The sequence below is a fragment of the Chelonoidis abingdonii genome, chromosome 19, assembly GCF_003597395.2.
Source record: "Chelonoidis abingdonii isolate Lonesome George chromosome 19, CheloAbing_2.0, whole genome shotgun sequence".
NCBI classification, from domain to species: Eukaryota; Metazoa; Chordata; order Testudines; family Testudinidae; genus Chelonoidis; species Chelonoidis abingdonii.
Genome location: NC_133787.1, coordinates 5,887,970 through 5,911,439, shown reverse-complemented (window position 1 = coordinate 5,911,439; position 23,470 = coordinate 5,887,970). Strand labels below are relative to the sequence as shown.

The 23,470-nt window shown below is 48.4% G+C and overlaps 1 protein-coding gene across 1 annotated transcript; it reads left to right on the top strand.

The window, feature by feature from the left end:
- The first annotated feature begins 3,752 nt into the window (after positions 1–3,752).
- Positions 3,753–22,338, top strand: SPMIP8 (sperm microtubule inner protein 8). Its single transcript, XM_032784969.2, has 8 exons — positions 3,753–3,976; positions 5,647–5,878; positions 10,552–10,613; positions 15,816–15,990; positions 17,336–17,397; positions 19,324–19,388; positions 19,478–19,510; positions 22,163–22,338. The coding sequence occupies exons 2-8, from the start codon at positions 5,656–5,658 to the stop codon at positions 22,191–22,193; spliced, it is 651 nt and encodes a 216-aa protein (XP_032640860.1). The 5' UTR covers positions 3,753–3,976; positions 5,647–5,655; the 3' UTR covers positions 22,194–22,338.
- Positions 22,339–23,470: the final 1,132 nt, after the last annotated feature.

The window sequence follows — 23,470 nt, the reverse complement described above, 5'->3', positions numbered from 1 at the left end:
TCTTAAAAACCTAAGCCCTTAATGTCCACTTACTGTTACTCATTCTCTTGTCACTGGTTTGAAATGGGCCACTCTCAATTATCAATACAAAAGTGATGTTTCCTCCCTTGTATCCTACTCGGTTAATTGAAATTGTTCGTTTAAGACTGACCCTCCCCACTTGGTAAGCAATCCCACCTTTCATGTCTTATACCTGCTCCTGTATTTTCCAGCCATCATCTGATGAAGGGGGTTCTAGCGCCAGGAATGCTTATGCCCAAGTTAAATGTGTTATTTATCTAAGGTGCCACAAGGACTGTTGTTTTGCCGAACAACAACACGCTACCTACTCTGAACTAAATCAGTTTGGTCGACTTTCCCCCGTACGCCTTTTTCCGATTCCCTAATTTATCTTTTTTTGAGATGGGCGACCAAAATCGCACAATGGTATTCACGGTTGGGCGTACCATGGATTATTGAGCAGGCATCTATGATATTGCCTGTCTTAATTATCTACTCCTTCCCTAAGGTTTCCCTGATTCTCTATGTGTTTTGACTGTCACAAGCACATTGAGTGGATGTTTCAAGAACTATCCCACAATGACTCCAAGATCTTTCTGAGCGGTAAACAGCTATTAAGATTCCATTCATTTTGTCTGTAAGTTGGGATTATGTTTCCAATGGTGATTGCTTGCATTTGTCAGCATTGACTCATCCTGCCATGTATTCTTCTCTGGTGCAGCAGAGAGGCAGCCAGGTCTCCCCAGCTCTTCCCTCTCTCTGCTCCCCTTGCCAGCTAGTGAGAAGGACGCCACCGGAGCCCCTCGGTGCCCCCTGGCAGAGAGGAGAGAGGGCAAGGGAACAGGGTGGGGCAGAGGTGGAATGCAAACCACAAGGGTCGGGACAGATGGGGCATTGTTGGGATGGAGGAGTCCTGAGCAGAGGGGTGGCTGGAGTATGGGTGGAGCTTCCCTCAACTGTAATCCGTATATCAGCGGCTCCCTAGGCTCCAGGGTGTCCCTTCCCCAAATTTGCCCCCTTTGCCAGATCTTCCACTGTTTTATTCCCTGGTTCTTCCCACACACACTTCCCTCCACACATGCACCCACTCCTTGGGGGATGGAGTTCATGACCTAGTCTCATCAGGGGAAATGTTCTCACACAAGAGCTGCACAACAGCTTGAGCAGCTTCGGTGCCCTGAGTCCTGATGTGAGGGGCTAACTTTAGCTGCTGAGTTTGAAAGTGCTGCACGGCCAGCCTTGTTCTGCTGCGTGGCTGGGTGGCGTTCGCACTGGCAGGCCTGGCTGTTCTGACACATGAACGGTTCATTATTTGATCTAACGGATGCCCTTTGGGACACCCACCCAGCAAAAGCGCACAAACTGAGAGACCCATTCAAAATCAGCAACTCCTAAAAGTGAGCATTTACCTTAACCAGGTAGGGGGTGCCAGATCCTCTTCAATTCAGTGGGCAGCACTGATTACATCTCTCAGGATCTGACACATTGATGTAATTTTCTAGGCTGTCAAGTGATTAAAAAATTAATGTGATTAATTAGGCAGATTAAAAATTTTAATCATGAGTAAATCGTGTTGTAATCAAATAAACCATTTAGTTAAATATTTTGGATGTTTTCTACATTTCAAATATATTCCATTTCATTACAACACAATACGAATGAACAGTGCCTCACTTTATATTATGATTTTGGATTACTGTGAAAAAAAACCAAAAAGAAATGGTAAATTTTTCAATTCACTTCATACAAGTACTTTTAGTGCAAACTATTTATTACATGAAAGTTGAACTTACAAATGTAGAATGTATGTACAAAAAATTAACTGCATTGAAAAAAATAAACAATGTAAACCTTAAGCCTACAAAGTCCACTCAGTCTTAACTTCAGCCAATCACTCAGACAACCAAATTTGGTTACAATTGCAGGCCGATAATGCTCGCCTGCTTCTGTTTTACAATGTCATCTGAAAGTGATAAACAGATGTTTGCATGGCACGCTGTAGCTGGCATTTGCAAGATTAATTTAATACCAGATGTGCTAAAGATTCATAGAAATCAAGGGTTGGAAGGGACCTCATGAGATCATCTCGTCCAGTCGCTGCTCAAAGGCAGGAACAAGCCATAGACAGAATTTGTGCCCCAGATCCTAAAATGGCCCCCCTAAAGTTGAATTCACAACCCCAGGTTTAGCAGCCAATACTCATACGACGAGCTATCCCTCTCCCCTCCACCAGTCATGTCCTCACTCTTCACCCCATTCCAGAGGAACGTGGTTCTGCTCAAAACAATCCAAAGCAGAGCTGACGCAATGGCATGTCTTTTTATCATCTGAGTCAGATTGTCACCAGCAGACGATTAATTTTCTTTCTGTGGTTCCGGCTCTGTAAGTTTCTGCTCAAATGTTGCTCTTTAGACTTCTGAAAGCATGCACCCCACCACATACCTCTCAGAATTTTGGGAGTGGCACTTCAGATCTTTTAAAACCTTGGATCCGAGGGCTGTAGCTATTTTTAAAAATCTCAAATGGTCCTTCCCTTGCATTTTGTCAATCTCTTAAAGGTTCTTAAATCAAACAACATGCTGGGTCATGCATCCAAGACTGCAAAACATAATATATGACAGAATGAGAGAAAACAGAACAGAAGACATACAATTCTCCCAGACCAACGATATGATCACAAGTTAATAACACAATTATTTTAATAGAGCATCAATTCATCATGAACAGTCTCCGGAATGGTGCTGAACCATGAAAGGGGCATATAATATAGAGCATATCTGACAAAATACTGTCATACGCCGGCTACAAAATAGGCCGTGTAAACACCTGTCTCACTTTCAGTGACAATAGGGGTCACCAGCAGCATAATGTAAAAAAATCAGATGGGGTGTGGGGAATAGGGGGCCATATGAAGAAAAAGTCCCAAGAAAATGGGACGCTCCTATAAAATTGGCAAATCGGTCACTCTAGTGACACTGTAAATAAGAAACCAGGCAGCAGCATCTCCTGAAAGTAAACAAACTTTTTTGTCTTACTGGAGGCGAACAGCAAGCAGAACTGAGAGGACTGCAGCTCTATAAGTTTAAACTGCTGTGGTTTTGAAGAGCAGTTATGTAACAAAAAAAAAATACCTGCATTGGTAAGTTACACTTCCAGGATAAAGAGATTGCACTACAGTATTTGTATGAGGTGACTTGAAAAATACTATTTTGTTTATCATTTTTTCAGTGCAAATATTTGTAACAAAAAAATAATATAAAGTGAGCACTGTACATTTTGTATTCTGTGTAGTAATAGAAATGAATATATTTGAAAATGTAGAAAAATATCCAAAAATATTTAATACATTTCAATTGGGATTCTATTGTTTAACAGTGAGATTAATCGCAATTCATTTTTTGAGTTAATCGCGTGAGTTAACTGCAATTAATTGACACCCCTAGTGTTTTCCTATCCCAGGAGTGAAATATCAGGCGCGGTGTCCTCAGTTCTCTAAGGTGCATAATTCCATATTAGCTTCCCACTGAACATGGGTTATTGCACCTGGTACCACTGTGGGGTCCTATGTAACTCTGTGCTTGGGGATAGCTTTGGTTGTGGGGCAATGCAGTTTCCCACGTCAGCGCTCTCCACTAGTGATGCTTTCCAGTAGTTTGCAGCCACCCAGCCCTGTGACTTTTCTCCCTCTGCAAACAAACCAGCTCTTTATCAGGAAGCTGCAGCAGCTGGCTGGAGGCCTGCCGGCTTGGAACTTTCCTTTCAGCCAGGCTGAATGGGGGTCACCAGTTACTAAGTAACTACAGGGACACGGCTCTGGTTACTTGGCAACCCTGCCTTCATCACCTAACAACTACTTTTGATATTGGCTGCCTGTTGCCATGGGGAATAAGGGATCAGTAAACAGAATGACTGGAGTCCACCTCAGGCCTGAGACAATGCGAAGAAAGCTGAGAAAATAGGTATCGCTTCGGTTTAGGTATTTATAATTATTTACTATTTATACTGTGGCAATCCCCGAAAATGTGCTAGGCTCTGTACAGACATTTATAAAATCGATCCTAAAGCCGGGTGTTGCTTTTCCTTTGCACTATCTTTGTCGTGTCTTTCGGCCAACCCTGCTCACAGGGGAAGAATCTAAGGAGTCCAGCAAAACTTTGCACTTCCTGGGGCTGACGTCTCTCTCTTTAGATCTTCAGGGAGCTTTTCTCCTAGGAGTCAAATGTTCATCACACAGCTGCCGTGGCAGTGCAGTGAACTGCCTACCAAGTGTTCCCTGGATGCAGCAAGATGCAAATTTCAGAGATTCCCTCCTCCAAGTTCAGAGGGGTTAGAAGCCAGGATTTGAGTTCAGCCCTTTTTGGAGCTAGGGGTCTGCTGGGAGGTGGTTCAGAGGTGGATATGAACTTTCCCAAAGTTTGGGGGTGATCCAAACCAGAGTGTTGATTCCTGTGGACCTCTGGTATGTGGGTGATTGAGTCGTTTGAGAGTGAGATCAGCTCACAAGAGAGACTATGAATCCTGAACCAAAATAGTACATTTAATGGCTTAATTGTACCATTTTTCCTAGGCCATTTTCACCATTGATTTTACTGATTTCAGAGTAAGAGGTTTTCCATTGACTTTAACCAAGTCCTTCCCCAGCTTTGCCGATTAAAACAGGCTCCCAAGCTGCCATTGTTCTGTCTCTTCTCCCCGTCCTGCTTCAGAAACTCAGGGACGTGATCTACATTCCCCTCTTTCCTCATTTGCAGTCACCTACCCTCCGCAGATCCCTAGCACACTGTTATTTCTAAAGTGCTGGGCCATGACTCTTTAGCTGTCACTGGGTCAGGTGCCATACGAGACTGAAATCTCTGCCCTCCAGCCTTTACCCGATTCCACCACCTTTGCAGTGAGCATCTTTCAGTTGACAACAATGAGAGTCGGATCAGGCCCTAAAAAGCCCCGAGTGGATCCAGTACAGACCAATGCAAACAGAACAAAGCCAAGCTTCCTCCTGGACAGTGCAGCTGGGGCTATGGGCTCACATTAGCTAGGAAGCTGATCCCAGCATCCAGGGCAGCATAAGCAGGCGTGAAGTGAGGAGTGAGCATAGGGCACAGAGGACGTAGTCAGGAGGGAAGCATGGGTGCAAGGCAGGTGTTAAGGTATCTGTGGCTGAAGATTGGCACTGAAAAAGCATCTTAAAGTAGGAGCCACTTCTGAGAATTTGATCGTGAGTGATAAGGCCAGTGTTGTCCTGAGACTGCACGGACACCCATTCCTGTGCCTTCACCAGGACTGCACAGGGGTAGCTGAGCTCAGAGAGTGGAATGTTTAATCACCTGCCTGGTATGCCTGCAGCAAGCCCAAGACCCATCTGTGTTTTGAAGGGATTTATTTAGGGGCTCATGGAACACCTAGCAAACATTCATCGGGCTGTCTCCATTTGATAGGAGTGTGTGTTGTTCCCTTTGCTATGATACTGGCAACAAAACAGGGAAACAAACCATGCCTGATCTCTAGGGGATGAAGTGGACATCCTGTACACATCATGTTATCAGGACACACGATCTGTCAGTCAGGATGGATATAGAGCTGTTAGCAAATAAGTGCCATGTTTTTGCACTTGTCTGTTTCATTTTGTTCTCTCTTTGGCTTTGCTAGTTTACGGGAATGGCCCAAGTAATTGATTTGGTACCATGGCCTGAAGATGGACATCCTGTCTACACGGCCCCAGGTGTGCTACTGCCCCTGGACCCTAAGAAGGTCATGCTGGCTGGAGTAAAGGACAGGCTTTTCCACCCAGACCTGCCAACCTTACGGCAAATGGACATGGACTCAGCAGGGAACAAACTCCCAGATGAACATTCCAGGACAACCACTGCATGCACCAAAGGTAATGCCAGCACTGGGCTTTGATTACTCTGTTGGGAGGCAATACAGGCCTGGAGAGAGTGCACTGGATGGGGACTCCGGAGAATGGGTTTTATTGGTAGTTCTACCAATGAGTCGCTTCAGTTGGCCCATCTGTAAAATGGAGAAAATGATCCTCACCCCCTTTGTAAAGTGCTTTGAGATCCGGGGCAGAGGAGCGCTATATAAAGTGCTGGGTATCGCTGTTGCCTGTGCCAGATAACACCACTATTTCTCAAGCTCTGACATTATCCTATAAAACAGCAGCCTGGTTTTCACAGGTGCTGAGTCCCTGCAACTCCCAGGGAAGTTAACATGCGCTGCAGTTGCTCAGCACTTTAGAAAGTCAGGCCGCAAGGTCTCCGTCTACCTGCAGCTACTGGTAACCCAGAGCACTCTCGTAGCCTACGTCACATGGAAACTGCGGTGAGGAACTAAGGTGACCTTCTGTGATGTCGCGCAGTCTCTGTGCACCAGGCGAGTCCGGCATAACCCGAGGGACTCTACAAAATATGCAACCTGCCCTTGACTGCTTAACTGGTGCTAGTATGGAGTGTGCTACTGGTGCACAGACAGACAATTCTACTGACCTGTATTCCAGTTAAAATTCGATGGGTTTCAGTAATAAAGCCCTCCCATCCCAGGGTAACTCCTCACTTGTATGCATGCACTTGCAACGTGTCATAGCCCAGAGGTTCTTCTGTAATCTTTGCCCTGGCTCTATAGAAAGATGGTTTAGATAATCCTCAGTCCTGCCAGGAGGGCAGGGGACTGGACTAGACGACCTCTCGAGGTCCCTTCCAGTTCTACAATTCTATAGGCTCACCTGAGGTTTGCAGAGCTGTGCACCTTGTGGTCTCTAGGCTTATCCCTGAACCCACAGCCAGCAGCTTTTCAGTTCTCTTTGGAAGAGGAGATCCCATGGCCGCTCCTCGGAGGCAAGGCCTGGATTCCTTCTTACAGGAACAGCTCCCCATTCGCTATCTGCAATTCAGATTAGCAACAAGAAAACCAGGTGTGTTTGTTTTAGAAAAATGGAGGGCGAAACAATCAAAGCAAGTAAAAGTTAAGCAAAATAAGACACGACTGTCTAGACGTCACAAAGTCTACCCAGCCAGGCCAAATCCCATAATTAGTGTCTATTGATAAGTTCCTTTCAGCTCGGCAATGGCCTAGATTGCTCTTGCCAGCAGCAGGCTGGGTTCGGTCAGTTCCCATGCACATCTCCCCTTAGCTAAGGTTTGTATCCTCTCTATTTAATAGATTCCAGCTCCTTTGTCAAAGGCCTGGTCTACACTGGGTGGGGGTGGGGGGCGACGTGAGATATGCAACTTCAGCTACGGGAATAGCATAGCTGAAGTCGACCTATCTTATTTCAACTTACCTCCCATCCTCATGGCGCGGGATTGATGGCCACGGCTCCCCCTGTAGACTCCGCTACCGCTGCTCACTCTGGTGGAGTTCCTGAGTCAACGGGAGCGTGTTCCGGGATTGATCTATCACATCTAGATGAGACACGATAGTTTGATCCCCCATCGATCCGGCGGGTAGTCTGGACATACCCTTAGGGTGTCAAAATCCCTCCTTGCAATGTCAACCCTCCAACCCAGCCTCTCAATTAGCACTGAGACATCGTTCAATTAAGATCTTGTGATCCTCGCTCCCCCTAAACGAGAGTAGTCTCCTCCCATTAGGCAGCTGCGGGTAAGTATAGCATATCAGATATATGTCGACACACATCTAGGTCGGAGATACAACAGTGTAACAATAGTTCAGAAGAAGACATAAGAATGGCTGTACTGGGTCAGACCAAAGGTCCATCTAGCCCCATTACTTGTCTATCTCAAACAGTTGACCAATCTGCCAGTGCCCCAGAGGGATGAACCTAATAGGCAATAATCAAGTGATTCCTCCTGCCATCCATCTGCTATCACTCGGTGACAGCAGAGCCACATTCTTTTACACCATCCTACGCTATACATTGTGGACTTAACCACCATCGAATTACACATGAAGTAGCAGCCCATGTTTATTTGTATCTGCCAAAAGAACAACGAAGTACTTGTGCATCCTTAGAGATAACAAATTTAATTTGAGCACGAGCTTTTGTGTGCTAAAAACCACTTCTATCAGATGCATAGAATGGAACACACAGAATTCTCCTAAAGGTAATTTTTTGAGCTTCCTGGCAAGATACTGTTCCACTTCTGACTGTGAGCAAACGTCCCTTTGGAAAAAGAACTGTGTAGCATTTTAACAATGTACTGCCTGGTCGACAGTGCCTTTAGTTTTCCTGGCCTAAGGACTGGGTATGCATATTCCTTTACCTTGTCTATACGAAGTTTGATTTTGAATCAGCTGAACCGAAATCATTTAAAAACTGATTAGGGCTTGTCTAGATGGGAAATTTTACCACAATATATGAAAAAGCACATATAAAAGGGATTCATTAGCTTAAAGCGGAAAAAAGTAACACCTTCTGGATATAAGGGTGTGGCTTGCTTCCATCAGCATAACTCAGCACCTGAGTTACCTAGTCATGGGTATGGAACAGGTCACATACAAAGTCCTTACTGCGTACCCTATTCTGGGCTGACTCACCTGTGTGCGGATCAAAAACTCCTCAGCACATAGGTCTTTGTGGGATATGAGCGGCTGAACTGCTCTGTGAAGACTTCTCCCAGGTGAATTTGTGAAGAACTTGAGAACCACAGACTATCAGGGTTGGAGGGACTCAGGAGGTCATCTTGCTCCATCGCCCGTGCCAAAGCAGGAACAATTCCCAACTAAATCAGTCCCAGCCCAGACAACTTGTCTGTTTAAACTGGCAACAGGAGGGTTGGTGGGAAGGCCATTGGACAATTGCTCAGTGTCCTCCGAGGGTTTAGCCTGCATCCTCACTGCAATCCCATCCTACACTACATAGCCATATCTATGTAGCATCGCTGGGGAGCACCTTGGGGGGCAGGCGGCTCAAAGCAGTCTACGGCATACTGAGCCTCGCGGCCTCTGTCCTGTTGCTGAAGTCTAACATACAGTTTCTCGCTGAAGACTGGTTTTAAACACTTATAATTGTATTTGTAGTATTTTGTTCAGAAGAAGTTCCTAGAGCTCAACAACTATCAAGGGCCCATTGTGCTAGGTAGCTCTGTGCAGAACACACAGTGATGATATCACTCCCTGATTCAAACTAACGACAGATGCCAGTGTGGAAGAGAAACTTGAGGCAAAGGATCAAGGGATGTGAGCTTGCCCAAAGAATCACCCAACAGGTCAATGGCCATCGTAGCCAGGCAGACCAAGGTCTGACTTCTAAGCCTGCTGTCGTAGCCACTAACAACACTGCCCTGTCTATAATGCTTTATCGCTATTTCAGAATCTGATACCTTCAGAGTTCAGAAAATAAGATGCTAAGCAGCATGAAAACCTCCAAGACTTAATTATTACGACTTAGAGATCTCGGATCATCAGCTGCACCAGACTAGGTAATTTCAGTGCTGCCTCTCTCTGGTCTCTCAAAACCTTCCCTGGGGGAACCCCAAACTCAAGAATGGCCGAGTGCTCACAACAAAGGAAAATAACAACCACTTCCCTCTCCCTCTTACCCTCCCTCCGAGCTTCCTCCTGGTTAACCGCTGGAAGACTTACTGTACTATAAACTCCTGAATTACAAAACGAGAGGACAATCACCTTTCCCCCTCCTCTTTTTCCCTCCCACAATTCCCTGGTAGCTGCAGGCTCATCCCCCTGCCCGGCCACTAGAAAAATAATCCAACAGATCTTAAAAGAAATCTTTAATAATAAAAGAAAAAAAGACATAAATGGTCTCTGTATCAAGGATGACAGTATACAAGGTCAAATTGCTTAAAGAAAAAAATGAATAACAGCCTATCCAAACAAAATAACAATTTACAGACATTCAGCTAACTACACACAGTAAATCACAAAAAATATATAACAACCTATTATGTTCTTTCTGTATTACAACTGGAAACAAGAAATTAGACGCCTGAAGTAGAGCAGATCCTCTCTCAGGTCGGAAAGAGCACTAGCGTCACAGAACAAAAGACCCACACCCAAAATTCCCTCTACGCTGAGCTTTGAAAAATCCAGTTTCCTGATTGGTCCTCTGGTCAGGTGTTTGGTTCCCTTTGTTAACCCTTTACAGGTAAAAGAAACATTAACCCTTAGCTATCTGTTTATGATATTGCCCTATATCACCCAACAGGTCAATGGCCAAGCCAGGCAGGAACCAAGGTCTCTTGACTTCTAGCCTGGTGTCGTAGCCACTAGACAACACTGCCCCAGCATGGTTTTAATCAGCAGAGGTGGAGCCAAACTGTTTTAAAGCCATTTTCTAAAGCCCCATTCATACTGTTCCATTGCAGGACCCCAGGGGTAGCCCTTGGGATATAGGATCACTTCTAGTTTCCAAAAAATTTTGTAAAATAGTTTGGCCTTGTGCCTGCACTGGCTGGCCAAGCTGTGTCTGGGCCCAGTTCAAATTCAGTTTTCAAACAGGCTCCAAAGCCCAGTGCTTTGTCTTTGGATACACTCCTGGGCCAGACAGGTGGGCTAGGCCAAGCCTGCTCTCCACTCTTTGGAAGTGACCAAGAAGGCCATGGTTCTCATTTCTCTCCCTTCTGTTTCCTGCAGAGGATTTTGCCAATGCATCCTTCACTCTGGTGGGAGTCCCCAACAAGCGCCTCCCATCCCTGGTGAGTCACTTCAACCAAATGAAGCGGCATTATGAGGAAAACTTACACATCTGTTCACTTTCGGTCTAAGTCCTGGCATTCGTATAACCCACTTGTGCCTTCCCTGCCCTGTAAACTCAAGCCTGAATATCATCCAGATTCACCTCTGTGTAAGCACTGAGGGATCTTCAGACATGAGCCAGCATCAGCCGTTTGCTCAGCCCTGTGCAAACAAATAAAGAGGTACAGTCACTGTTCCAAGGCACATACAATCCAGAACAGGTACAGACAAACCAGCTCATGTCTACACTAGGATAATGTTTTGGAATTTAACAATCGGTTTCTACCACAGGTTCCCAGTTTGTCCTCCAACAGGGGATGAAAAGAATATGACTGCTAGTAGACAGAGCCAAATCAGTTTCAATACCAGCTACAAAAACAAGCCAAACACCTCCTTCCAACCAGGGCAGAGCATCCCGTCTGGCACAGGTGTCAAACCGATTGGTCCATTTGTTTTCAGCGTTGGTTGAAGGAAGATGTGGGGAGGGGACCTATGGCTGACATCTGTTGCCCTTGTCTATACTGGACTATTCAATTTTCCCACCATTGCAACCATCAACACAGTTCTAGCAGCAGGAGCCTGAGTGTAGACAGGGCACCTGCATCCTTTGGTATCTTAACCACCATGTTGGACAGGACCTGGGCAGGATTAGATGACAGGTAGTTAAAACACCAGCAGAGGCTACTGAAAAAGAAAAATAGTCCAACTCTAGGAGAATGGTTCAAAAAAATATGGGAGGTGGTTATTATGGAAAAAAATAATGCATCAATTACATACTGCGCTGGGGTGTGCTCCTGTGACAGATGTATAAACCCCTCACTGGACAGCAAAGGGTTAAAGAGCAGTTCTGAGCTCGGGCGATCCCGCCCCTGTGCCCTTGCAGAGCATGCACCAATTGGGGAGCCGGCCGGTTCAGTTGGGGTAGGGAGGAGTTGCTCTGAGAGTGCTGCAGGAGGCTGTAGCCGAATCGGGAGAAGGAATGGTGGTGAGCGGCAGTCCTTGCGGGCCGGAGCCAGGTAGGCAGCTCGTGAGATAGCACTTATGGGGACTAACAGCAGCATGCTGTAGGAAAGAGGGGGCTAGGAAGTGACCCAGGGAGGCTGGCTTGACATGTCCCAGGGTGGAAGATGCTGGATGGGCTTTACAGGGCCCTGAGTTAGAACCCAGTAGAGGAGGAAGTCCTCAGTTCCCCTAGCCCTCCTACTGCAGCCACCACGGACCCGGACCTGTTCTCAGCTCCCCACACTGGCCCTGAGAGAGTTGAATTAGGCCAGGTGGGTCCAATCAGCCAATTAAGCTGCAAAGCAAGGAGATTTAGGCTGTGTGAAGAGTGCTAATTAGAGGCAAGCTCACCTATGAGGGGACAGCAAGGCTTCTATAAAGCCAGGAGTCTGGTAACAGTGAAGGCTGCACAGAGGCCTGAAGTTTGTCTCCATGAGGTAGGAAGGAGGAACAGGAACACCTGAGAAAGAGGTTACCTAGCAGCCTTAAGAGAAGGGGTCTGACTAGGAAGACTTCACTGGAGAATGAAAAGCTTGGGGAAGCACGGTAGGACATAGTCCAGGGAAAAGAGCACTAAAGAAGATGTAACCATAACCTTTAACTACTTGCTGTAGGTATCTGGGCTGGAACCCAGAGTAGAGGGTGGGCCTGGGTCCCCCTACCTCCACTGCAGAGTGCTAGGGGCAGTGAATAGGAAGACTGCTGCGGTGTAAGGCCTTCCTGATGCTGCTTATGGAGAGAGACTTTGAAAGACCCGCCCTGGAATGGGGATCACAGTGAGACCTGGCAGGAGAGGTGAGCCACGAAGCCACATTGCAACTCTGTGAGCAAAAGAAGAGCTGCCAAAGTGGAGGAAGAGAAAGGAGGTGCTGAACCAGGTGCAGCTAATCCTCAGAATTGCCAGAAGGAGGCACCACCCAGCAGTGAGCAAAGTGCCCTGTGAGACATACCCAACAAAACAGAAGATAAATAGATACTCAGATATTTTGTTACCATTTATTCAATACTCAGAGTACACTCACTTGCCCAAAAAACAGCACATCTGTCCAATTTTTTTGAATATTAACATTTGACAGACATGCCTAGTCTGTTAAATGTGTGTAATCAGAGATTTCAGTCAATAAAAATCACACACAAAACCCCCACAAACAGCAGATGTTCCCCACTAGGACGCCCAAGTGGCTTGCACCGCAGGAGGCTGAACTGCTGGTGGGAGAAGTGGGAATTTTTAAGGGGAAAAAATGTCTAAGCCCTAATTCTCATTTGTACTAAGGCCACTTTCAGCTCTCTAGATCTTAAAGGGTTTTTCTGCTTGTTTAAGAACCCTTTGCACCATCTTAGCATAAATGAGACTCAGGGCTGTAATGTAGACACATTCTTGGACAACTGGTGGTGAATATCCCCTTGTGATAAGGACATCAGCTGCCACGTGGGGCAGGACTCATTGCTGAAAGGCTTTGGGGAAGAACTGTGTTGATAAGAAGGGATTTAAGGGAGGAGAGGGGGAGAAGGAACAGTGGGATTGGGAGTGTCAGGAGAAGAAAAGGTGTAATTGAAATTGTAAATACAGTTGTTTATGATAGATTTGGCCCAGATTTCTTGGGTTTGTGGGTCTTGTTCTCTCTTTGGGCACTGGGGGGCAGCTTCAGCTCAGTTTTGCTTCATGGCTCTCTCTGCCAAGGCTTAGCTTTCTCAGAAGCTAATTACGTGTGAAGAGCAAACAGAGATAAAGAGGGACTCGTTTCTAAATTCACCCTATGCCCCACTTCCCATCAGAGCTGGATCCATCTGGCTTTTACTCCAAGTTCTGTTAAGCTTCAGTCTTTCCTGTTTCAGAACAGGAGCGAGTAGCTTGCAGTTACTTTTCAGCTCACACTTTGACTAGTGAAATTGGTTGCCTCTGCATTTTTTGTTACCATGTGCCATATCCGTGGGTAAAAAGCTGTTTGCAGTGAATCAATTCACAGAGAACGCAGCCACTCATTTCAGATGCTCAAACCCCAGTTGAGCCCCAGAAATGGGATCATTTTCAGAGCTAGTAATATGATGCCAATGCCGCAGCTGACAGTCCTTGGCACAAAGGGGCTTCTCATTGCGTATTTATTGGCCTATTCAAAGATACTGTGTTGTGTACTTTTAGTAACCAATGCAAATACGAACATTTTCTCTGTGTAAACGCTGTGTGTGATGGAGTGGGCCGAGCACAGGAGCCAGGAACCTCCGATGTCTAATCCTGACTTTGATGCTGACTGGCTTTGAGCATGTCACGTCACTGCTCCTCAGTTGTTCGTATTTGTAAAATGGGGATTGTCAAGGTATCTTTCCCACTTTGAACTTTAGCATCCAGAAAGTGGGGACCTGCATGTACCCTTCTAAGCTTAATTCCTAGCTTAGATCTGATAGCGCTGCCACCAACCAGAAATTCCAGTGTCTGGTACACTCCCTGTCCCCCAAAACCTTCCTCAAAGAACCCAACCCCTGAGTCTTAAAACAAGGAAAATAAAACTATCCCCCCCTTTCCCCTCCAGACTTTCACCCCCCTGGGATTACACGTGATCCAAACTCCCTTGGATCTTAAACGCGAGAAATTAACCTCCCTACATCCCCTGGGAGTCAGACCCCTCCCTTGGGTTTAAACAAGGGAAAAAAATCCTCGGGTTCTTAAAAAAGAAGCTTTATATTAAAGAGAAAGAAAAATAAATAATTATCTTGTAACCAGGATGGAAATGTTTACAGGTCTTTCAGCTTATATCTAGACTAGAGGACTCCCTTCCCCTAGGCTAAAGATCATTACAGCACAAAGGTAAAAATCTCAGCAGAATACACATTCACAGTGAGAAACACAAACATAAGCCTAATCCCACCTTTCTGGCTCATAACTTACTATTTTACATGAGAGTCTGTTTCAAAATTGGAGAATCCAGGTTGCACGTCTGGCCCCTCTTAGTCCCAAAGCGAACAAAGACAAAACACAGCAATGCACCAACAAAGGATTTCCCCTCCCCAAATTTGAAAGTATTCTTGTCCCCGATTGGTCTCTGTCAGCGTATGTCAGCCAGTTTGCTATGGCTCGTAACCTTACAGTCAAATACAGACAACCTTAATGTCTGTTTATGACAGGGAATATACTTGCCCTGTTCACAGAGTTACCTAATGGCGTCGATGTACTTGACAGTTTGTACACTTCATGTGCAGGCTGCTCAAGTGCAGTCATGGCACTGTGCTGAATCTGCATAAACCCTACAAGCATTATTATTAGCAAGCTCATAGCAGTCCCCAATGGTGGACTGAAGCCCACGAGGTTTAATGAACATGGCTGTAGGTTCAGCTGAGGACTAAGCAGATTGCAGGCTCACTGTACTCTCCCTTGGCCCAGATCGCAGACATATAGTTACTCCCAACTTCCCAACTAAATCCCTTTAAGGATCTGGACCTTAATGCAAGATTGTTCTTCCCCCATTAAATATATAGGTTGACAGGCTGCCCAAGTCTATAGCATTACACATATTGCTGCACATAAAATAAGCCAACTAGCTGAGACCTTTGAGTCCGCCCTGCTCAGCGGATATCGGATCAGTCGCTGACTATAGCACGACTTCTGCCTCCCACTGGGTTCGACCTCTTCTGCCCCTGCCACTCCCACCCTCTCCAATCCCACCCCTGCCCTGCTTTTCCACCCTGCTCCGCCTCCCCCGCACCATTCCACCCCCTCTCCCCAATTGCCGCCACCCGCTCTCCCCCAGCATGCTGTGTTTCCGCTCCTCCCTTCCCTTCCCCTTCCCCCCAGCGCACTGCCACAGCTTCTTTGCACTGTGAGAAGTTGCTCGGCGGAGAGGGAGCAGGCATGTGCATCTCACAGGAGGATCGGAAGAGGGCAATTTGGCTGCCAGTGGGTGAGGAGCACCCACTAATTTTTCCCCATGAGTGTTCCAGCCCCAGAGCACCTACACAATCAGCGCCTATGATTCTGACTGTAAAAGGATACCATACGGCGCTGGATTTTCTACTTGCTGGTTGCAGATTAGGGGGAGCGGACTAACCTCTACTGTTGTATTGGCCTGCAGGTCAACAGCATGGATGGAATGCAAAGGGTTCAAAATGGTTGCTGAACACCCAGCTGGGAGTCTGGAGTAACCTCTCTCTTGTGCTTTGCTACTCAGGGGATGACCGAGCTGGGCCAGTCACTCACTCCAAGGTACCGAGCAGGGAAGATGGCTCCTCTCACTCCCAGCACTAACCACGAGGAATGGCCAAGCTACACACGGGCTATGGATGACTGGTCACGATTCGTCTCCTCTGCTGGAGAATTCAAGCTACCCAGTGTGAATAAGAAAGGTACAGCCAGGCACATGGTAGGGGCAAAGCCTCCCTTTGAAGGAAAGGAAAAGCCAGCGTCATTTCATCTCTTAGATAGGCAGCTCTGCGGCCTCCCTGCCTGCCTGTTTGGGAGACCAGTTCAGATGCTGCCTACTCCTTTTGAGGTCCCTATTGGGGTTTAAATGACTGGCAGCTCTTCCAATGAGCAAAGTGAAGCCAGGCCAACACTTCACTGATAGATTACAGCTGTGATATTGACCAACACGAGACCATGGGAGCTCCGAGATATTGTATGTGCCACTGCTGTCTGGCTCTGCCAGGGGTTGTAAGGGTGGCATTTCCACATGTGCACATGCTGCATCAGAGCCAACCCATACGCACAATAAACTATCCTCTCTTTTTGGAATAGCCATGCTGTCAGATCAGGACTACAGAGCCAGCTGGAAATACAGATGAGCCGGATGCAGAAATCCATTCCCTCTACCTGTATTTTCCTGAATGACTTGCTAATACCCAGAGCCCCGTAGAGAATGTGATTGTGCAGAGTTTTATTTTTAGTTGCCACGTCTGTGGTATTCTAGATTCTTACCTTTCATAGTAAAAATATTAAGTCTCTAATCCTGGTGACGGCAAAGAAAGCTTTCTGGGCGTGGAATGAATGTAACCAGTGCAGTGACTGAGCTTGCTCAGAAAGGTGCAAAAGCTCCCATTTGTCTCCATGGACTGTTAGCTCAGGAACTGAGTGATGACATGTCAATGCCAGTTTGCTGATCACTTTCGCAGAACGTGCTTCCTCCAAGCCACCCTCAGCAGAAGCCCCAGATGTAGTATAGAAATTGGCAGCAAACTGGGCAGGGCAGATTTGAAGGCAGTATAAAATAAAATGAAATTAATATGTGACTATATTAGACAAGGGTACCCAGATGCTCTGGTGATGGGCACCACAGCAGTACCGGGCTGGCTAGGGCAGTGAAGTGGAAAGGACAGGAGGGGCCACTGCTTTACTATTTCATTTTACACGGACACTGGCGAGTAGCTCTCTTGGCAGCACAAAGACCCTCAGTTTGGACATACTGACTGGAGCTCCCTCTCTCGTCCCGCAGCACACACGGGGGGGCAGAAATATGTTAGGCTCTTGCTGTCAACCTTGGAGGACAGGAGTCTAGAGCGCAGGTGGGAGGTTCACAATGAGGAAGTCACTCTTTTCGCATTCCCATTGGTTGCCATGCTGTGTTCTCCCAGGATGCTGTGCTGCCTGGGTATTGTGTAGGGCTATTGATTAAAGCCATAATGAAAATATTAGCATGTGAGAGGGCTGGGGTCACTAGTGATAATGCCATGTGCACCGTTCTCTCACCCCCAGTGCTCGGGTTCAGCTGTTATGCTGTTAGGCACTTAAAGCCAGATGTCTCTCAGACGTGGAGGGTAAGTTCTCCCTGCTACTGAATTGTGGTGCAGCTGCTGCCTGCTGGGAGCCCTGGGGGATCACACGGTGCCTGGAGGAAAGTGGGATTTATGTTTAGCCTCCTCAAGACAGGCATTTTGCATCAGCACATGGGATATCAGCCACGACCGCCCCGTCCTTTCCGTCCTGCTCACTCGGCTGGAGGTCCCAGCTAGAGGGGAGGGGGATTCTAGGAGTGGCCAGTATGGAGAAATTGAGACCCACTGGTTTAGTGGAACACTGCCACTGGCAGATCAGACTAGATGATCACACTGGTCCTTGCTGGCCTTAAAGTCCGAGTCTAATTCACTTCCAGAGCTGGGGGGCTGATGCTGGGGAAGGCTCTTAGTGTAGCTTCATAAACAGGGGAGAAGGAAAGGGCCTTTCCTTCCTAGCCTACCAGACTCCTAGCCCCCTCACATGGGGCTCTCAGATTTCTCTTTTACCAGCTAGGACTCGAGTTCATAGCCCATGCTGGGTTTTACCACTGCAGGGAATTCCACTTCACCATCCCCCACCCCACAGGCTGCCCTGGAATCCACTACTCCAACTCCCCCAGCCTGACTCTGCCCACGGGCTCAGTTACAGGTACGCTCATGCCCCAGTTTGTGTGCACTGGGGGGCTGCATGGATACAAGTCAGGCCCCTTGGGCAATTTGGGTCCAGAGATGTAGGGAAAAGCTGTCTGGCAGTTAGCATGGGGAAGGGGAGGTCAGGAGAAGGAAAGGAGCAGGCAGCTCCCAACTGGCAGGAGTATCTTTATAGTACCAACACCGGCTCACCAGTAGCAGCAGCGGTAACAGTCCCGGGCTGCCTAACTCACAGGAATTGAACAGGAAGCAGCTCAGAAGTCCTGCATTTCCTTCACAGTAATAAACCCCCACCACTCCCAGACTGGACCTTCTAGCCTGAAAGCTTCTAGCCTGCTCTACTGCACATTCCCTCGCCACTAAAATGCAGCCACCTCTGGGGTGGAACACGGCAACCCTTCTGCACCTGCCACAAGGTTTTTTGCTCTTGTTTCAAGATGGGGAGGTCTAACAAGACGTTAGATTTTACCTCTCATTTGAGCAACTGCGACCCTGGGCACCAGAGGCAGACAGACCTCGCAGTCCCTTCTAACCCTATGTTTCTGTGATTGGCTCAGGCCTGACTGAGACAAGAGCGCCACCTATTGAAACATATGCACCACTGCCTACATCAGCAGGATTTGCCATGATTATGTCCCATCCAAGGTGTGACCTGTTCAAGCACTTATTAGTTCCAGGTCTCACCGTGTTTTGGAAGGAGATCTTCCCCGGTCACAGAAAAGGTTTCTAGGTACCTTTATTCTTGGGAAATACAGTTTCAGTTCTTTCTCTTGAGATTAATGCAACCTGCCAATATAAATCAGATGTGACTCGATTGAAATCAACAGAACGACACTGGGGTAAAACAGATGGGAGAGGAGAATCAGGCTACGGGCCTAGGGGCCTATATTGGGCACCCAGCAAGTCATCCAAGGGCTGCTATGGAAACCAACAGGAAACTGGACATCCACACGTAGTGGGCAGGAGAGGCTGGACTCTAGTGCAGTGGTGCCCGAACCTTTCCTCTCACCCCCCGCCCCCTTACCAGTAATGGAACATGTCTGTGCCACCCCGGACCAGGAGTGGAGTCACGGCCAGAGGTCAAGCCCAGGGCAGAGTGATGCTCCCGCCCCACCCTCCCGTGGGGTCTGGCCTAGGCCCCACCCTGCTCCTCAGATTTTCCTCTGTGCCTCCCTAGGGGGGCACACCCCACAGTTTGGGGACCACTGCTGTGGTGGCTGGACAGGTGGCAGCAAAGGGGGTGCAGACGGGGGGGGGTGCTACTTGGCTAGAGTGGCCATCTCTGACCACCCTCCCTGCTCTGCACTGTCCCTCCAGTACTGCCTCAGCCAGAACCCCAGCCTGGATAGATATGGACAGAAGCCCCTCCCTTACAACAGCACGTGAGTAGCCCCAGGCTCCCCAACCCAGACCACCCTTGTAACCCCTCTGTGCCCTTCTGTGACTCACCCTGTCTTCTGATCCTTTGCAGCAATATCTTCAGGAGCTTTGGGTCAGCTTACAGGTAAACAGCAGAGATGCTTCTGAATTCAGCAAGTGGGCCAAGGCCAGTAGTAAAAGGGGGAAGATTCGGGGGGGGAAACGAGGGTGGGGAGTGGATGGAGGGAGGTAATGTGCTATCTCACCCTAGGGAAGTTGGCTGTAGGGAAGGAGGAGATTAATTTGCATACAGCCCTTTATCAGCCTCCCTCTGCCAGATATTCCCTGAGGGCCAGATGGTAAACTCCATACTCGCCCTGGGGGACTATGCAGCTGAATAACTGCTCGTCCCTGGAAGGAAGAGGCTCAGAGTCTGGCTCAGAAGCCAGCACCATCACTGGCCTCAGCTGGGGAGGAGACAAATACCCCATGCACCCCAGTTCTGATTTGCAAGTGCTAACTGGATTCTGCATGTGCACACACAATCAGGGGACCAGCTCTCCTACTTTGGCTTGCTGAGGGATGGGATAGTCCTAACCCAGCCGGCCTCTGGCCTAGCCTAAATTTGGATAACACAATGCTACTGTGCAGCTCTGCCACCACACTGGACTGCTGGCAAAAAACCAGTCCCCATCATGAGCCTGTGCAGAAAGCTGGCACACACAGGGAAAGCAGTTAGTGAATCATGCATCCCCCGCCGCCTTGCAGGTTAACATCTTTGAGCCTGTAAGAAGCACACGTGCATACCATGGCTGTAAAGACTTTACAAACAGCATTGTGGCTACTGAAGCAGAGTATATTAATACCACTCTGTGGCCGAGAAGTTTACAGCACAACACTCAGGGACTTTAAAAGTTGTGGTCCTTACACCAAGTGCAATTCCTCCTCCTTGGTAATCACTAGTATTCTGCTTTAATGTCCAGGACTGCTGTAACTCAGGGGGTTCTCAAACTTTTGTACTGGTGACCCCTTTCACACAGCAAGCCTCTGAGCATGACCACCCCTTATCAATTAAACACACTTTTTAATGTATTTAACACCATTATAAATGCTGGAGGCAAAGGGGGGTTTGGGATGGAGGCTGACAGCTTGTGACCCCCCCCTCATGTAATAGCCTTGCCACCCCCGAGGGGTCCCAAACCCCAGTTTGAGAAGCCCTGCTATAACTAAACCAGCATGTGGGTGCATCGAAGTGTAGCTTGTTGTGACTGCAGTCACAGATTATATGTTTGGGGGTTTTTTCATTTGCAGTCTCTTGCATTTCACTTCTCCGCCCCTGCATGCTATTAACCTAGCACGGGCTTTCCTGAGGGATTTTTTTATAATTGAAATAAATCCATTTCAGGTTACATGCTTTGCAATAAATCAGATGCCAATTCCAGATAACGCCAGTTAGGTGTATGTGCTCAAACACTGATCCACTGCCAACATGAAGTAATTTGCATGTATATACACAGAGCATCTACTTGTGTGTGCATGCAAGCCATTCGCATCAACACACGGGTTTCTACAAACTCCTGCTAGGTGAGAGAGAGGAGGCCTGGTATCCTAGGACAAGACAACAATTGCCTGACTAGTTGTTTCCAATATTAGAGGCAGGGGCATGTTTATTCTGCACTTTCGAGGAAGTGAATAGTTGTGCCATAAGCTGGATCCCTAAGAAGAATAGGGAGGAGAGGTGAAGTAGAAAGGACAGAGAAGAGACAGGGACAGGGCCACCCAGAGGGGGCAGCAAGTGGGGCAATTTGCTCCAGGCCCCACAGTGGCCCCGTGAGCCCTGGCCCGGCAGCGGTCTGGGTCTTTGGCAGCATTTCGGTGACAAGGGAGCCTTCAGTCAGAGGTGAAAGTAAGCTAGTACAGGCCGGTACGGCGTACCAGCAAGAGCCAGTACGCCGTGCCGGACCGTACCAGCTTCCACGGCGGGGATTTAAAGGGCTCTGGGCCACCTGCGGCTCCAGCAGCTCGACTGGACTGGAGCCGGGATTTAAAGGGCTCAGAGCTCCCGCGGCTGTGGAGAGCCCAGAGCCTTTTAAATCCCCCCCGCGGCTCTGGCAGCCGAAGCTGCGGTGGGGATTTAAAGGGCCCAGAGCTTCGCAGCGGCCCAAGCTCTGGGCCCTTTAATTTGCCCCAGGGGCTCCCAGCCACCTCTGCAGCTGGGAGCCTTGGATTGATTTAAAGGCTCTGGGGCTCCCAGTCACAGCCGGTGCTCCAGGGCCTTTAAATCCTGAGATGCACCGCCTCTTCCAGGTGAGGCCACGCCTCTTCCAGATGAGGCCACGCCCCCCTCAGGACTCCAGCAGTAAGAGTAAGTCCTGTAAGTTACTTTCACCCCTGCCTTCAGTCGCTCCAGGTCTTCGGTGGCATTTTGGTGGTGGGGGGCCCCATAGTGCCGCCGAAGACACAGAGCGACTGAAGGGCCCCCCGCCGCCAAAATGCCACTAAAGACCCAGATCACTGGGTGAGTACAAGTGCCACAGCTCCCCCGCTTTGCTTCAGGCCCCCTGAATCCTCTGGGTGGCCCTGGACAGGGAGGGGCCCTGGAGTGGCTAGAGAATGGGTGGGACGCGGGGAAGGAGAGAAGGATTCTCTTAGGAACAGACAAGGGGAGAAGGAAGTGCTCCGTGGGAGGAAGAAGGGCTAAGGCCTAGTAACAGGGCTTAGAGTGCAGGGGGGGGGATCACCCAGTTGAAGCCATTTGTTGTGCTTCATCAAATGCTGTGTCTGTTTTCCTTCCCAGCCGCTCTCACTACCTCCAGCCCTGGTGCTAGCCAGCAGAAAACAGGAACGGGTGTGGAGCAAGAGGTGAACCTACTTGGCCTCTGACAGCCAGCTCCAGCGGCCGAGGCGCACAGGATCCCAGGGCAGCCCTGGGGAAGGGCAGGAGATACACATTGGTTGCACTTCCTACCAAATAAAAACTGCTTTTAAAATGTCTAAATATAATGAAGAAAGGATGAGGGAGGGGCTTCCCAAGGGTTTTCAGACCTTTCTCCCCCCACCCTGCCATTCAGCCTGAGCTGTGAGGAAGCCAGGAAGGGAAAGTTGGTGTGAGCTGGAAAGAAAGATGTTTGCTGGATGTTGTCAGGGATGCACCAGTCAGTTATACACAGAAGCACTAAAAGGCCCCAGTCAAGGATCAAGTCACCACTGCGCTAGGTGCTGCACATATATCAAAGAAACAGACTCTTCTCCTTCCCTGCCATGCACATGTAGCTCAAAGAGAGAATGCTGGACACTGAGGCAACCCTTACCTTGTGTCCTGGCTGTTGGAGATGCTCATAGTGTCCCTCTTCCCTCTTTCTCCCCACCCATCTAACCTGCTGGCATTTACTTCCTCTCATTCACTGGGACAAGACTCATCTCTCCCGCACCCAGCCCCACCTCCAGAGCACTCTGTGCCTCCCAGGGCCAGGACGCTCTCCCTTCCAGCGAATACCCTGTCTGTCCAGAGTGCCAGAACTTCCCCGCCCAGCTCTCTGTGCCTGCTTGCTAGCTTCACTCCTAGCGCAGGACAGGCAGAGCAGATTGAGTAACAGTTGGAAGGTGCCTTTAAAATGGGCACAGGCCTAGACTGGACCCGTGGAGCTCTTTAAATTTGGGTGAGTCAGTCTCTCTGTGCCTCCCTTCCCACCTGTGAACTAGGGATGGATAGTCACACTGCCCTTCCCCTCGGGACTGTCCTGGGGATAAAGACATGAGTTGTGCAGTGCTCAGATGCTCGTGATGGGAGCGAGACACATACCCTAGGCAGTCAGACAAACTGGGGTAACAAAGCAAGTTACTGGAGAGCCAGGAGAAGCAGCACTGGAATGGGACCCCGGTGAGCAGACACAGTCTGCTGGTGCCCAGGCCAGAAATGCATGGCCCTGTTATCAGCTGGAGAGAAAATGGCCATTGCATTAAGCTTTACACTGACCCCTTGCTTAAGTGACATTCCTGGCCTATAATGCTACCCGGAGACAGGTGCTAAGGGAAGGCACGAAGCTGCATTATGCCAGCAAGAAACAGCCACTGTATGTTTGATTCCAAACCATGGGGCAAAAAT